This window comes from Propithecus coquereli, unplaced genomic scaffold (assembly GCF_000956105.1).
Source record: "Propithecus coquereli isolate 6110/MARCELLA unplaced genomic scaffold, Pcoq_1.0 Scaffold142, whole genome shotgun sequence".
NCBI classification, from domain to species: domain Eukaryota; kingdom Metazoa; phylum Chordata; class Mammalia; order Primates; family Indriidae; genus Propithecus; species Propithecus coquereli.
The window spans coordinates 3,477,014-3,492,490 of NW_012138525.1; the positions used below are offsets into that span (position 1 = coordinate 3,477,014).

General features: G+C 58.4%; 1 protein-coding gene across 1 annotated transcript in view; it reads right to left on the reverse strand.

Moving 5' to 3' along the window:
• USP20 (ubiquitin specific peptidase 20) overlaps nucleotides 1-15,477 on the reverse strand; it is a 38,493-nt gene continuing 23,016 nt past the window's right edge. Inside the window, exons 10-26 of the mRNA XM_012639790.1 lie at nucleotides 14,433-14,511; nucleotides 11,606-12,050; nucleotides 11,087-11,224; nucleotides 10,738-10,853; nucleotides 10,314-10,486; nucleotides 9,681-9,775; nucleotides 7,440-7,473; nucleotides 7,240-7,285; nucleotides 6,548-6,728; nucleotides 6,349-6,475; nucleotides 5,821-5,990; nucleotides 5,659-5,740; nucleotides 4,563-4,671; nucleotides 3,403-3,505; nucleotides 2,446-2,517; nucleotides 1,912-2,087; nucleotides 1-1,439 (exon numbers count right to left, since the gene is read on the reverse strand). Of these exons, the coding sequence (XP_012495244.1) occupies nucleotides 1,927-2,087; nucleotides 2,446-2,517; nucleotides 3,403-3,505; nucleotides 4,563-4,671; nucleotides 5,659-5,740; nucleotides 5,821-5,990; nucleotides 6,349-6,475; nucleotides 6,548-6,728; nucleotides 7,240-7,285; nucleotides 7,440-7,473; nucleotides 9,681-9,775; nucleotides 10,314-10,486; nucleotides 10,738-10,853; nucleotides 11,087-11,224; nucleotides 11,606-12,050; nucleotides 14,433-14,511 (2,131 nt within the window). The 3' untranslated portion in view covers nucleotides 1-1,439; nucleotides 1,912-1,926. The remainder of the gene's footprint in view (nucleotides 1,440-1,911; nucleotides 2,088-2,445; nucleotides 2,518-3,402; nucleotides 3,506-4,562; nucleotides 4,672-5,658; nucleotides 5,741-5,820; nucleotides 5,991-6,348; nucleotides 6,476-6,547; nucleotides 6,729-7,239; nucleotides 7,286-7,439; nucleotides 7,474-9,680; nucleotides 9,776-10,313; nucleotides 10,487-10,737; nucleotides 10,854-11,086; nucleotides 11,225-11,605; nucleotides 12,051-14,432; nucleotides 14,512-15,477) is intronic.

The window sequence follows — 15,477 nt, forward strand, 5'->3', positions numbered from 1 at the left end:
CCCAAAAAGTAAAAACCCCATGAAAAAGGCAGGACCATAGAACACCAGCATCGGGGAGCCCCCAGCACTGACAGCAGAGGCTGCAGCGAGGAAAGGCCGCCCTCGCCAGGAGCCCAGGGCCTGGGAGGTGGCGGACACCTGTCTGGGTGGCCAGTGGGGTACCAGCCTGTAGGAGGTGCTGGCTTCAGCCACTGCCCACACCTGGCCCTGTTTCTCTGGGCAGGAGCTGGTTCCAGGAAAGGCAAGGTGCTGACGGGTGTCAAAAGTGGCCTGGCCTTCGTGTCCCCCAGCCCTGGCAGCCTCCATCCAGATGGGCCCTGGCTTCAGAAAGCCCTGCGCAAAGCCCCCTCCCACGCCGGTCATTTGTAACGTGACCACCATGGCTCTACAGACCTGAGGACAGAAGACCCTTCCACCCCGCCCCATGGGTCAGGGGGCTTCACTTTTCCCTCCAGTGACAGAGTTAACTGCAGTGGGCGCAGAGGCAACCGTGCGGGCTGCAGGGGATGCGTCTGTGTTTATTGCGACATTCTGAGCACAAGCTGGACCTCGCAGACCTGGGGCAGTCACAACCTGCACAGTGGACTCCACGGCCAACAGTGCAACGGGCACCGCAAGGGCTCTGCGGTGGCAGCTCTGAGAAGACCATGGCCAATGTCAAGAAACTCCACCAGAGGCGGCCCGACTGGGCGGGAAGGAGCAGGGTCCCGGTACAGCAAGATCCCAGGAGTGAGGCTTGGGGCCTGCTCGGACTGCCTGCTGGAATTCACCAGCATCTGCTTCTCCACACACACAAGGCCACAGCAGTTTGGGGGCTCGGCTCCAGGACCCCTTCCCCACCCCCATCTGCTTTTCCCTCATGAGGTGAGGACCTCGCCCTGGGGGCCGGGATGCCCTGGGAACAAGCCTCAGCCTCAGCGCTTCCAAGGACCTACTTGTGGGAGCTGCCCCGGCGCTCAGTCCCCAGGGCGGGCCCTGCCCGGCCTCGTGGGGCGGAAGGGAAATGTCTTTTCCAGCGTCAGCCCCGGGGAAGCTGCATCAGCAGCAAACGCCAGCAGTGTGAGGTATTTCTGTGTCACCATCTGGGTCCCTGGTGGGGGCTTGGCAAACAGTCCACGAGGAGGGTCTGCTGAACTGCGAGGCGCATGACGGCCAATCCGGGGGCAGGCTCAGCAGCAGGGGGGACGGGCCCAGCTGCCTCCAAAACATCCCCGACTGGCAAATCCAGCCACCCGCGTCCCAATCACCGAGTCCAGAGTCTTTAGTCTGCAGGAAACGCAAGTGCCCAGAGCTTCAGGAGCCTTCCTGGTGACGAGCAGGAGATGCAGGGTGAAGCGGGGCCACCAGGAAGGACAAGGATGAGCCCCTCGCTGCCCGGAGCTTTCAGCCGCTCCATGCCAGCTCCGACCACTCCCTCTGCGCATCTTTGGGGACAACACCTGCAAAGCATCAGCAACTCTGTCCCAGGTCACAGGCTCTGACTGAGGGTGGCATTGGGCTCCAGGAACAAAAGCTGGGCCCAAGCTAGCAAGAGGGCAGGTTTGGGGGACACAACGACGACAGTTGACATGGGCACTGCCAGGACAAAGACCCAAATGTCACTGGTCTGGGTCCTTTAGACAAGCCTTAAGTGAGCACGTTTCCTAGCGATAGTGTCACTCGCTGCACCAAACCGCTTGCCCGCTGTTTCCGCAGCGGGCTCTCCACAGAGGCCGGCTCTGCTGCGGGCAGGTGCACCCCGCGCAGGGAGGGGCAAACGCGGGGCCTGCAGGAGCAGCCGGCACGCAGCTGGCACACCCAGGCTTCCTCCCCAGCCTCCCGGAAGGTGTGTTCCGGGATGTGCTCTTTGGACACTCAAGGGGACAGGAGAGGGCCTGAGTCCCCTGGAGGGGCATGGCCAGGACAACTTACAGGCTGACCCGCAAGTCATATGGCCCGGGTCTCGGCTTCGATTTTTTGCTCCCCATGTAGGCTCTCCAGGTCCTGCAGCTGGGACACGGTCTGCCGGATGGCGATCTCGGGGCCGCCGCCATATAGGTTGTTCAGGTAAGTCCAGGTCTCCTCAGAAATCTGCCCGTAGTCAGCTCCTGCAGGGCACAGAGGCAGCACAGCTGGGCAGGGGGCTTCAGAGTGCCAGGCCCCAAAGGGGTGGGAGGACAACCAAGGGCATCTACACAAAGCTGTCAAATGCAAGTCTCAGAACTTTCCAGGAACATCCGTTTTGCCTCAGAGGCCCCAGAGGACCCATCTCTGGCTGTGTCCCTTGTTTCCCAGGCGTGGGGTTGACAACGGGCAGGGCAGGCAAGGCCAGCGGCAGGTGGAAGAGGCGGGCTGGGCTGAGGGGCCTGGACTCTCAGCCTGACTCTGGGACAGGCCGGGACGAGGCAGCTCCCCAGCGGCCGGAAGGGCAGAGGGAGCCGCCAGGGCTGGGGCCGTGAGACTCACCTTGCTTCAGCTGGACGTGGCCGCTGCCTTTGACCTGCGCGATCCTGCTGTTGTCAATGGGCCCAGGAGGCTCTGGAACAGACACAGCTCGCGCTCAGCGCCTCTGGGCCCCTCCACGCCTCCGAAGGCAGAGCCATTCTCGGGTGAGACACCAGCACCCGTGGGCCACAGAGGCTGCCCCGGGCCCCCCCGGTGAGCATGAAGTCTTAACTGGGTGGCGCCTGGGGCACCACACGCGCCTCTACCGGAGTTGGGAGGGGCTCGAGGCATCCTTGGACCCCGCCCAGAGGGAATTTCTAGGACACACGTGACAGTTTCAGACTCCAGTGTGTTGCAGTGGGAGCCAGAGGCAAGTGGCAACGTCCTCATCTGACACAGCTGCCCTGGCTCAGCCCCTCCCGGGCACCCCACTGTCTCATTTAACCCTCAGCAACTGCATCCTGGGTGGTGCCCATGTCTGCGCAGCGGTCCACATCCCGTGAGCGGAACCCGCCGGCTCTGCCACCCTGCCGCTCTTTGCTGGGGACTTGGGGGAGCCTGGGGGTCCCTCGTGATGGGGCCTGTTTCCGCCTCTGTCAATCCAAGGGGTCAGACGACACAGCCCAAGTCACTCCCTGAGAGTCTGAAACCATCTGTCGACTGAAACCTATAATCTAGGGCAACGAATCCCCTACGGAAAGGGCCCCAGAGACAGCAGCCTGCCCTGGGCACCTGCAGGGGGTGGAGAGGGAAGGGACAGGGCAGAGCAGGAACGGCCTCCCGTCATCCCCTGCAGCAGGCTCTGCGGCGATCGGCGGTCCCACCTCGGGGCTGCAGGAGCACCCAGGCGCTCTGCTCGCCACGGGAGAGGGGCACAGGCCCCAGGCACCCCGAGAGGATCCAAGAGCCCCCTCACACCACCCCTCATCTTCCAGCACGCGGCCTCCCGGGGTGGGCGCCAGGCCCCAGCCAACTCACCGCTGTCCTTGCCCTTGACGAAGGCCTCCCACTCGCGGAACCACTGCATGCTGATGCAGTAGATGACGCTGGGAGACTCCTCGGCCTGGAACGCCTTGTTCAGCTGCGCAGGGGCCGGGGGGGGGGGTCAGCCTCTCCTTCACCCTCAGCATGCATTTCCCAAGGGCCCCACCCCAATCCCTCACCTCTGGCTCCTACAAGAACATCTGACGCTCAAAGTAGAAAACTTAGAGCTCCCGGACGCATTCGAAGAAAATGAAGGATCCCACCACTAGAGGGCTGCTGGTAACACTCTGTGACTCTCTCTCTGACAACTTTTTAACCCAATTAAGGTCACATGGGAGACGCCATCTCCCCCACTTACTACAACGTGCCATTTGCTCACATCATTGACTGTTCTCACGGGATTTCCCGATGCCCACAGAGCGCGAGTCCCTCGGCCTCTACCCAGCAGATGGTCTCGACCCTCTGCTCTGCCCATCTCGAGTAGGAGACACCGGCTTAGAGTCGGGCCGAGAGTCCAGGTCCGGGGGCTGAGCAGACGGTCCAGGGGCTTGGCCTCTGCGAAGGCCCCTCAGCCCACCCGCCCTTCCCCCTCCACTGTAGTGGCAGGTCCCCGGTGAGAGCAGCGCTGCAGGGCGGGCATGAGCCCGGGAGCCGCGTGCTCAAACATGGCTGTGGCAGAGATCCCTCCTCCAAACGGGATCGGAGGCCCGCCACGTAGCTTGCCGTCTTCGCTCGCAGCTTATCTCGGGCACCTTCCCACACCCGTCCGTACAGCCCGCTGGTTCTAAACCGGGGGGACTCTGCCACCCCCAGGGGACCCTTGGCAATGTCTAGAGGTCATTTTGGTTGTCACCGGCATCTAGTGGGTAGAGGCCAGGGCTGCTGCTAAACAACCTACAACACGGGACAGCCCCATAATAAAGAATTATTAGCCCAAAATCACAGAGCCAAGGTTGAGGACAGGACACATCTACTCTCTTCTTTCCATAGGTGCCAAGTGATGGGCCTTCACTCGCTAAACCCGGGAAAAGTCCTCTTAAACGTCTGACGGTCTACTCGCCTACAGAACATGTCTTCCAAACAGAGTCTGACTGCTCAGGGCTCTTTTGTCCTCAAGTCCCCATATGTCCCCCAAGCCACCCTCCCGTGTGCACCTTGATGAAGGTGTCGATCTCTGTCCTCCTGCGCTTGGCCAGCGCCTCAATCTCCACCTGGCAGATGGAGCACACGTACAGGTGGTTCACGGCGGGGCCGCCCCCAAACCTGCACCCAGGGCGGGAGGAGAGAAACAAGCCCTGAAGGGAGGGCCAGGCGAGGGGGGCAGCAGGACTGCTGGCGAGCGATCACCACTCTCCACTTGGCGGCCGCTCCCGCCCCTCCTCAGCACCCTTCGGGCGTGTGCTGCCGATCTGTCGTCCTCACTAGGCTGTGAGCCACGGAGCCGGCGGGCACCTGCGTGTGCACAGGGCCCAGGGGAGCACCTGCTCCATGGCTGGAGGACAGACTGGGGCTCTCGCCGCATCTGCTGGCTACCGGGCAGAGCCGTGCTGGCCGAGAGCTGCCCCAGCCAGACCCTGAGGACGACATCACAAGGAGGTTGCAGGTAGGAGGGTAAGTGTCCCAAGCCTGGAGGACCCCCACAGGATTTGGGGGCGCATCTCCCGGAGTTTCTGACCCACCCACTGGCAGCTGGACAGGGAGAAGGCTGCTCCTGACTCGCAACTGGGTGCAGCAGGGCCGCTCCAGGGAGATGCAGTGGGCCCCTCCCAGCCTGTATGACCACATGCTCGGCTGTGACAGACCCCACCCCCTGGCTGCAGAGTGACCCAGGCCTGGGCTGGGGGGAGCGCCCTTGGTCTTGACAGACTTCAACCTAGAAGCCCCAGGCTAGAGCAGCTGCCCCCATCCTGCGGCCCAAGCCAAAAGCCACCTGAGCCGGGCACAAGGTAGAGGAGAGAGGCCTGGCCCCCTGCCAGCCCCTGCCCTGCGGCCAGTGCCCCAGGACTTTCCGTGCAATAGGCTAATATGCTCGCTTTTGCTTGGGCCAGTTTCCTGTCCCTTGTGACTGGAAGGATCCTACTGGGTTCCCACAAGCCACGTGTCTTTTCCACAAGGCACCTGGAGGCAGGGGCTGCCTCTGCCAGGGAGGAGACCGCGCAGGGGTCCTGGCGGCGTTCCTCCCCTGCCTCCTTCCCCGCGCAGCTGGGCCCCGGCTAGGACTGAGGCAGGCTGGCCTCGTGGGCACCTTACCTGTTGTAGAGGTGCTCCCAGACATTCTGGGGCAGGATGACGACCAGGTCGTCGATGTAGTGGTATTTGTTGGGCGGGATGCCTGGGGAAGGAGCACAGGAGGGAAGGGCTGGGGGCTCGGCCCGCCTGCCATGCACTGCCCCCACGGGAAGGGCGCCTCACCTCCGTGGGAGCAGAGGAAGGTCTGGTTGGTGATAGGCCCCGGCTCAGCGAAGGTGTTGAACTTGTTGAGCCACTCTCGGGACACATAGAAGCGCAGCAGGCTGGGCTCCCGCATAGCAGCCAGGGACACCACCTGCTGCCGCTCACGCACTGCCTCCTCGCTGCTCTTCCTGGGGTGGGGGGAGCCGCTATGCCAAGGCCGCTGCCAGGCGTGTACAGAGCCACCCCCACCCCAGCGTACCTGCCCAGCACTGCCCACCATCTGTTGAACCCCTTGGTGACTGCCCCGCCCTGTGCCACGGGACCCCGCAGAAGGCTTAACTCTGCCTCCTTGGGTTCCCCACAGCAGCCAAAGGGCTCTTTCTTAAAAACCCAAATCCATACTCCACCCTCAGCTCAAACCCTTCCAGGCCCCTCCACCCGCCACACGCAGGGGAATGCCCTGGAAGCAGTGGCAGGACGTCCAGGCCCACAGGTCCCAGGGGACCGGGACGACTGCTGTCCCTCACAGCCCTGCCCAGCGCCCACCTGTAGAAGAGCACGTAGCCCTCGGTGTTCTGCACCACCGTCTCGTGGACCTCGGTGACATACTGGTCGTCGAACTCGTACCACTGCCCATTGATCACGTTCTGGCAGTAGGCGATGTAGTGCCCACCTGCAGCGGCAGAGCAGGCGGGTTACGGGGACCCTGGGAGGCGGGGAGGGTGGGGGAGGAGGTGCCACTCACTGCCTGCCGTGCCGTGGTGGCAGATGACTGAGAGCAGGTCGTAGGTGGTGATCTGGGACGTGCACTCCTTGGCCAGGAAGGGGCGCAGGTCGAGCCCCTCGAGGGGGAAGGAGACGTGGCTATTGATCTTGAACGAGTACGTCACCTCGTGCCGAAAGCGCTTCAGGTGGACGCACAGGATCTGCGGGGAGGAGGGGAGGGTGCTGGTCATGCCAGGGTCACCTGGTGGAAACAACAGGAACCCTGGCACTTAAAGCCTGGCACAGAGGCCTCAGCCAGCTGACCCCATGAGAACAAAAGAATTCCACGTGGGAGCCACGCCAGGCTCACTCTAAACCACACGGTCACTTTCAGGCTCCCTGCTGAGAGGAACCGTCCCCCACTAGCAGCAGGAACCCACGGCTGTCTTACTTGAGGTGGCACCTCAGCACCCCCACGCCTGCCTCCCGATGGGTCCTCACAAAACATGCTGAGTGACAATGAGCTGAGGCCACGAAGAGAGAGGGCACTAAGTCACAAATTGAAAAACGTCCCCTCTGCCACCCTGCCCAGGAGGTCTCTCAGCCAAAGCAATGGACGCTCCTCGGGCCCCTCAGCACGGCAGCTCTGGAGCGGCGAGGGGCCGGCACTGCCAGCCGCCCAGTGCACCATGAGACGTCGGCATGGAGGAGCCTGACGAGCCCCCCACTCACCTCGGGCAGCCGCAGGACCTTGCAGTACTTCACCCCATTCCGCAGCCTGGGGAGGGAGCGTGGGCAAGGCTCAGTGTCGTGTCGGTGTGGGGCGCGGGGCGGGGAGCAGCTCTCCCACCCGGGGCGCTGCTAGGAGGTCTGGGTCGCGCTCTCTGGGGGAACCCGGGGAAACGTGGGAAAAGCCCCGAATGCGCACTTACTTCTTGCACCGCTCACAGCTGTACATGTTGTCACCTGGGGCGGTAAAACAAAGGGTCAAAAGTTAGCAGGGAAGGGAAATGGGGAGCAAAAAAGCAAACATAATGATTTACGCTTAAGGAATGAAACCCAAGAGGTACGAGACGGAAGGCCTGGGCTGGAACCCCAAACACAGAATCCATAAAAAGGAAAAAATGGATATATTTGATTCTATAAACACTTCAATGCCTGTATAGATATCACCAAAACAAAATTAAAAGGCAAAATGGGAGGGAAATACAACATTGAAGACAGAATGTATTAAAATCTTTTTTTTTTTTTTTAAACAGGGTCTTGCTCTGCCACCAAGCTGGAGGACGATGGTATGATCATAGCTCACTGCAGCCTCGAACTCCTGGGCTCGAGCGATCCTCCTGCCCAGGCCTCCCAAAGTGCTGAGATTACAGGTGTGAGCTGTCACGTCTGACCAAAATCTTACTGTATAAAGAGCTTCCCCCTTACCTCTAGCTACAAAAATTAACTCAAAATAGATCAAAGATCTAAATATAAGAGTTAAAACTGTAAAATTCTTAGGATAGAACAGAGAAAAGCTTCATGACATTAGATTTGGCAGTGATTTCTTGGCTACAACACCAAAAGCACAGGCTACAAAAGCAAAAATAGATAAACTGGGCTACATCAAAATCCAAACTCTGTGACTCGAAGGACACAACTGACAGAGTGAAAAGCAACCTACAGAATGGGGGAGATGATTTACGAATCATATATCTGACAAGGCGTCAACATCTTGACTACATAAAGAACCCCGGCAACCCAAACAACAAAATAACCTAATTACAAAACGGGCAAAGGATCTGAAATAGACATTATTCCAGGGATGATATCGGAACGGCCAATGCACACATGGAAAGGTGCTCAACTTGACTACGCCTTAGGGAACTGTCAGTCAAAGCCACGATGACATGCCCCCTCACGCCCGTCAGGATGGCTGCTGTCCAAAAATCCCCACAAAACAGCAACTGTCGATGAGGACGTGGGTAAACTGGAACCCTGTACGCTGTCGGTAAGAATGCAAGATGGGGCGGCCACCATGGAAGACGGTACGGTGGCTCCGCAAGAATTAAAGATAGAACTGCCACGAGACCTGACGATTCCACTTCTTGGCACATACCAAAAGGGCTGAGACATTTATGCACCCGTGTTCACGGCAGCATCATCCTCAACACCTAAGACGTGCAAGCAACCTCAGTGTTGGTTGAGGGATGGACGTATAGACAAAATGTGGTATAGCCATACAATAGAATATTATCCAGCCTGAAAAACAAAATTCTGGCACATGCTACAATGTGGATAAACCTTGAGGACATTATGCTCAGTAAAAGAAGTCACAAAAAGACAAGTATTGCATGCTCCCACTCCCATGAGGCATCTAGAGTAATCAAAGTCACAGAGACAAAGAGCAGAATGGCGGGTGCCTGGGAGGAGGGGAGGGGGAAGGAGGGGGCTGTTTAATAGATACAAAGTTTCAGTTCTGTAGGACGAAAAAGTTCTGGAGATGGAGGGTGGTGATGGTTGCACAACAATGTGCATGAACTTGATGCCACTGAACTATACACGTTATATGTTAAAAATAACATTAAAAATGGTTATGGTAGTGGCTGGGTGCCGTGGCTCACACTGTGATCCCAGCACTTTGGGAGGCTGAGGCGGGAGGATCGCTTGAGGACAGGAGTTCGAGGCCAGCCTAAGAAAGAGCGAGACCCCATCTCTACTATAAATAGAAAAAATTAGCTGGGAGTGGTGGTGCACACCTGTAGTCCCAGCTACTAGGGAAGCTGAGCCAGGAGGATCGCTTGAGCCTAGAAGTTTGAGGTTGCTGTGAGCTAAGACGACGCCACGGCACTCTAGCCGGGGCAACACAGTGAGACTCTGTCTCAAAAAAAAAAAAAAAAAAGAAAAGAAATAAAAACAGCCACTACACTTAACAAAAAGTGTTAAAACTCAGCAATAATCAAGGAAATGCAAAATTTAAGCACATAATTTTTGCCCACCAAATTGGTAAAAAAATAAAAATAGTTTAACACCCAAGAATCACAAGGCGGTGGGACTGGGAGAACACACAGTCCTAGCTTGGCAGGCAGCAGGAGTGGGAATCTAACTCTGGAAGCAAAGTCCAGTCGAGCATCCTACAAGCCCTGGGCTGCACACTTGCCTGCACGTGACCGCCCAGCCAGGCCACTCACCCTTCAGCTCATCAGCGGCGAAGAAGGCAGCGAGGCAGTCCTCCAGAGTGACGACAGGCCCCCAAAACCAGCTGGGGGTACAGGACACCACAAACCTAGAGACAGAAAAGGGAACCAGGTGCTGCCAGGGCTGCTCAGATCTGAGCCCCAAAAGGACCCTGAAGGCCCAGAAAGGTACGCTGGCACGGCCGGTGGGGGCAGAGACCCGGAGCCAGACAACTCCGTGTCCTTGGGCGAGTGATGTCCCCTTTCCCTGAGTCTGGACTTCCCCATCTGTGACGACGGGTGTCTGGCATCAGGCAGGCAAGGCAGCCCTTAGAAAGCTGCAGCTGCCCTTCCCACTGGCCAGGCCTGCGTCTTGCTGCTGCCCTCCCTTATACCCGCCACATGGTCACCTCCCTGCTCTCACTGCCCTTCAGCTCTGTGGGACCATCCAATCCTGGCCTCCCCAAAATTGCCAAGGAGCCCCGTCCCTGCCATCTAGCAAACTCCCACATAGCTTCGCCTCCAGCTCCTCCAGACTCTCCCTGGTCCCTGAAAACACTGGGACTTCACTGTGTAGTCTATCTCTGGCCCAGGAAAGCCAGGACAGGGCCCAGCTTATGTCCCCAGCTGGTGGGAAGGTGTGCGCACCGTCGGATGTACTCCATGATGAAGGCCAGCCAGCCCTGGGCAGCATAGCTGTCCCCACAGGCACCCGGCTTGGCCGGCACATTCTGGTAGATGGCTGAGTGGAGCTTGGCCAGGTCCTCCTTGCCAGGAATGGGCAGTGACAGGTCCTGGAATGTCTCCACCGTGGTGGACACCTATGGGGTTGAAGGTCAGCCTGGTGTCCACCTTATGGCAGCACCTGCACCCCAAATCCCAGCTGGCAGGTGAAGGACAGGAGGGCCTGCTCCCCAGGCCCCAGACACAGAAGCCCCACACCAGTGCCCTCCCCTGGAGAAAGGTGGGAGAACTGATGGAGAGCCCAGCCCACCCCGACCAGAGCAAGGGCCGCTGGGCCACTGGGCCGTTGGCAGCCTGGTCTGGCTCTCCCCATCCTTGGGGCACCCACCCGGTCACAGGTGAGACACTGCACGAGGCTGAGGATGGAGCCATCGAAGATGTCTGAGATGACGCTGCGGTAGCGCTGCTCCTTCCGCCTCCGGCTGCCAGAGCTCATGACCTGAGCTGGAGACACGGCACAGGACTAGGCCCAGCCTCCAGCCGCCTGGCTGGGGTAAGGCATGGACACTGGGGTGTCTGCAAATGGGGCTCCCCACTTGTGTCCCACAGTGCTATAAAGGTTCAGAGATGACATGAGCACACAGCACAGCCCCTGGCAGGTGCTCAAAGACGGCAGCCACAGGCATGGCTTACACTCCTAGCCCCGGACGGTCTTCCCTCCCGGCCACCCCACAAACCTTTCTTTAGCATGTAAGACGGCCCCATCCTCACGGGGCTTGCGCGAGGAGGGCTGCTGGAGAGCTTGGCGTGGCCCTCCTGGTGGACGGGGCTGCAGGGGCGGGAGGAGCTGCGCAGGTGGGCATCATTGTCCGGCTCTGGGGGCAGAGGGGACCGTGCTGCGCCAGGGCATCTAGGCCTCGGCAGGAAGAACACCTGCCAGCACCTCCTAACAGGATGAAGGCTGAACCCAACGTGTCTCCTCTGTCCTGTGCCCACCCCTGGCCCCAACAGACACTCCAGAACAGAGCTGTCCTTTCTGTTTACAACTGATGGCTCAGGGTGCCAGCGCAGGGCTGTCAGTCAGCTACGTGAACCTGGTCACATGGGCTGCTCCGTGGCTGACTTCCCACCTGCAAGCTGGGTCTAGTGGAAGAACCCACCCCCAGGTGGGCTATCGTGTGTCGGTGTGTGGCATACGGCAGGGACCAGGCAGACCGGGCTGTGATTTCTCCCAGTGGCCCTTGGCCACCTAATACCTGGCGTCCGGCAGGGGCTTGTGGACTGTGGTGATGGTGGCCGCGCCTCTGTGGGCTGGTTGTCAAGGGCAGCCATGGTCGTGTCCACGTCCGCGTCCTCATCCACTTGCTCCGAGTTTGTGCGCTGCTGGCCCCAGGAGAACTTGCGGTCCTTCATCCGCTCCTTCTCGGAGATGGCGCGGCCCGCCTCGTCCGGGATCAGCAGCTCTGTCTCGGCCTGCGAGCCGCCCCCGCCACGCCCCTGCCCGTCACCCTCACCCCGGTCGCTGCTCGAGTCGCAGGATAGGAACTCGTCCTCTGATGGGCTCCGGTCGCCCTCCCGCTTCTCATCCGTGTCACTCGAGTCTGAGTCCCGAGCCTCTGTCAGTGTCACTGTGGCCACCACTGGCTCTTTAAGCTCCTCATGCAGCTGGTCCATCAGGCAGCGCAGGAACTCCTGGGTGTCCTGGAACCAGGTGCTGCGTCAACAGGCCTTGCCCGGGGCACAGGAGGAACCAGCCTCAAGCGCCCGCTGCTTCTGCTAGAGGACCCAGCCCCTGCCTAGTGGGTGCTCACAGGGATGGGCTGCTCAGCCCCACAGCAGCCTCCAAGGACGGTCTGTCTTAACACCATTCTGCTGAGGATGCTGAGGCTCAGAGAGGCTAAGGGATGCCTCCCAGGGCACACAGCTGTAAAACGGGAGGGCCAGATGTGCACCTGGGTTCATCCGACTCCCTGGCTCATGCTCTGAATCACCTACAACAGCCGTGAGCTCAGCGTAGGAGGAGAGAGGGGAGGTATCACATTCAGCCCGAGAGTCACCCTGTTCCCTAAAGGTGGGGGAGCCCAGGGAAGGATGAGGGAGCGTGACACTAACTGGGAAGGCTCGGCCAAACCCCGCACCGAGTGACACCACCCACAGGTCAGGCCACCTCCATGATCCACCCTTCCTCTGCCTCCCGCTTCTCTACCAGTCCCTCTGTTAGCCCCCATGTACCTCTCTTGTGCCCCTCAGCCTGCGTGCCTGAATCTGCCCTTGCGACACGGGGGCCTGAGTACAGGCCTGGAGGCGGCTCTCACTTCCCACAGACCTGAGTATGACTTGGGCTAAGCTGCCTCTGCAGGCTTGGCTGGGTCTCAAATCACAGCGGTGACAGTTTTATTCTCACCAGCCCAGCAGGAAGCCAGGGCAGGAAGTGCTATGCAAGGTCAGAAGGCGGCAACGGCGCCAACCTGGACAGCTGGCGGCACCTGTGGTGGCGGCAGGCCATGAAGGAGGACCTAGGTTCCAAGGCCAGCTCTGCCCATGTCAGAAGCAGGCCCCAGCCCAAGTCCTGATAGGGAGGGTGGTCAGGCAGCCCCAGAGCCAGCCTCGAGTCACGGCTGGAGCGCAGAACCTGGCCCAGTTCTCGTGCAGGAAAAGGCAGGGGTCAGGATGCGTTTCCCTGGGCAAAGAGTCAGGTGCCAAGATCAGCGGAACTGAGCACCAGCTACGTTGTATTAGGGAGAGGGACACGTGTCCTTTGTCAGGCGTACTGAAAAGCCCTTTTAAGAACAAGGCTTTCATAGGCCATCTACTTCTCTTTCTGGTTCTTCCTTTTAACAAAAGTACTGTGTTTCTTGCCAAATTTAATCCATGCGGAAGCACGAAACCATCCTCTGGCCATTAAGAAGGCCCACAGCTGCGTCTACGTTTCAGACTCAGAAAAGCCCCCTACATTATGCCCGAGAACCAGAGAAAGGTACTTCTGCTGCAGTCCAGACGGGTACCACGTGGCCCTACTTAATGGCGTCCTCACCCAGGGCCAAGGCCCGGCAGGGTGCCTCGTGCAGGGTCAGGGTAGCACGGTGGTGAGGGGTGGGCTCAGCCACGCCTGAATCCCATCCTTCCTACTGTGCGCTGTGTGACCTGAGTGAGGTGTAGAACCTCTCTAAGCCTCAGCTCCTTACCTGTAACATGCATGTGGGTGACAACAGTACCCACTTCATGAGAATTCTGTGAGGATTAAAAGGGCCGCGTTTACATGGCAAATCATGACTACTAATAAACAGACCACAGTACATTTGGACCATTGTAGATGTTATTATTCCTCAAAAAGAGGTGCTTCAGACAGCCCTGGACTTCTTGGACAGGAGTCAAATGCCCAGCAGATCTCACCCCGGGACAGGACAGCCGGCAGGGTGATGGGGGCAGAAGGAGAGGGCCAAAGGCACCCCCCAAGTGACCACCTCTCCATCGTGGTCCCACATCAGGCAGCAGCAGAGGCAACCCAGACAGGTCCAGCTCTGCTCGCAGGCCCAGCAGACAAAGGCCCGGCCGTGGAGCAGTCTCGCGTGAGCACCGCGCCGCAGGGACCGCCAGCCCGGGGCCGAGGCTGAGGCGCGGCTGCATTCTGCTTTGTCTTGGTCTTGTAATTTTATTCACTAGAAAAACATGGTTGGTTTCAAAGGTGTTTACCAGATTAAAAACCTTTTTTAATCAAAGTTTTTATATTAATAAAGTGAAATTTTGCCTGTGGTTTGGAGAATAAGAAACCACGTGCCGTTCTGGGTGCAGCGCTGAGGGACATGGACTCAGGCTGGGCTGCCTGAGTTCAAACTTCCCGTCATGTACCAGTGGTGTGACCTGGGCACGGGACTTGGTCCCCTGGGCCTCAGTCTCCCCACCTGTAAGGTGGGGATAAACACCAGCAGGTTGCTGGGAGGCTCCAATGTCCCCGCACACATGACGAGTTAGGCGTGAGAGCCTGGTCCACGGGGCCTGCTGGGTGCTCAGCTCCTGCTGCCACTTTCCACTCTGGCTTTGGCTTCACAGACAGGCCTTGGAATGGCTTAGGTGTCCCCTTACCTGCTGGGCATAGCCTCGAAACATTGGGTTGACCAACTTGATCCCGTGAGACAGGCTGGTGGGGACCACGTAGCTTGGCCTGTAGGAAGACCACACTGTCAGTGCAGGCGGCCTCGTGGGGCCATCCACCCCTGAGAGAAGCAGACAGCCAGGAAGCTGGACAGACTCAGAGGTGTTTCCTGAGGTTTGGGGAAGGGCCTCCCTGGCCAGGGGCACCAGCAGGCTCACACAACTCCAGGGACAAGAAAGAAAGCATCAAGTCACGGCGGCCTTGCCCAGGCAGGGAGCTCTTGACCGGGATGGCATCATTTCCTACTAGTCCGTGACAAGCCCACTTTAAACGCTGTTTTCATTCTAAAATATTTATTGTGGTTTTTCTCATTTCAAAAGTCTTATGTTCATTATCAAAAAATCTAAAATTTCAGAAAAGCACACAAAGAAACACTATCACTGATGGTACCACACCAAGATAACTACCATTAAGATTTCTAGATTAGGCTGGGCATGGTGGCTCACGCCTGTAATCCTAGCACTCTGGGAGGCCGAGGCGGGCAGATCGTTCTGAGCTCAGGAGTTCGAGACCAGCCTGAGCAAGAACGAGACCCCGTCACTACTAGAAATAGAAAGAAATTAGCTGGACAACTAAAAATATATATATATAAAAAATTAGCCAGGCATAGTGGCACATGCCTGTAGTCCCAGCTACTCGGGAGGCTGAGGCAGGAGGATCGCTTGAGCCCAGGAGTTTGAGGTTGCTGTGAGCTAGGCTGACGCCACGGCACTCTAGCCGAGGCAAAAGTGAGACTCTGTCTCAAAAAAAAAAGATTTCTAGATTATTCTGTGAAAACACAAACAAAAGTACATACAGGTAAACACTTAAACTTGGCTTCTGACACAATTGGAATTACACTGTATTGTATGTTTTTTAATCTGCTTCTATACTTAATACATTTCTATGCACTCATTTTAAATTATGGCCGACTTTGACATTTCCTGGAGAAACGGATGTAGTCCAAGTTTCTGGTCTTTAAACTCATTTCACACC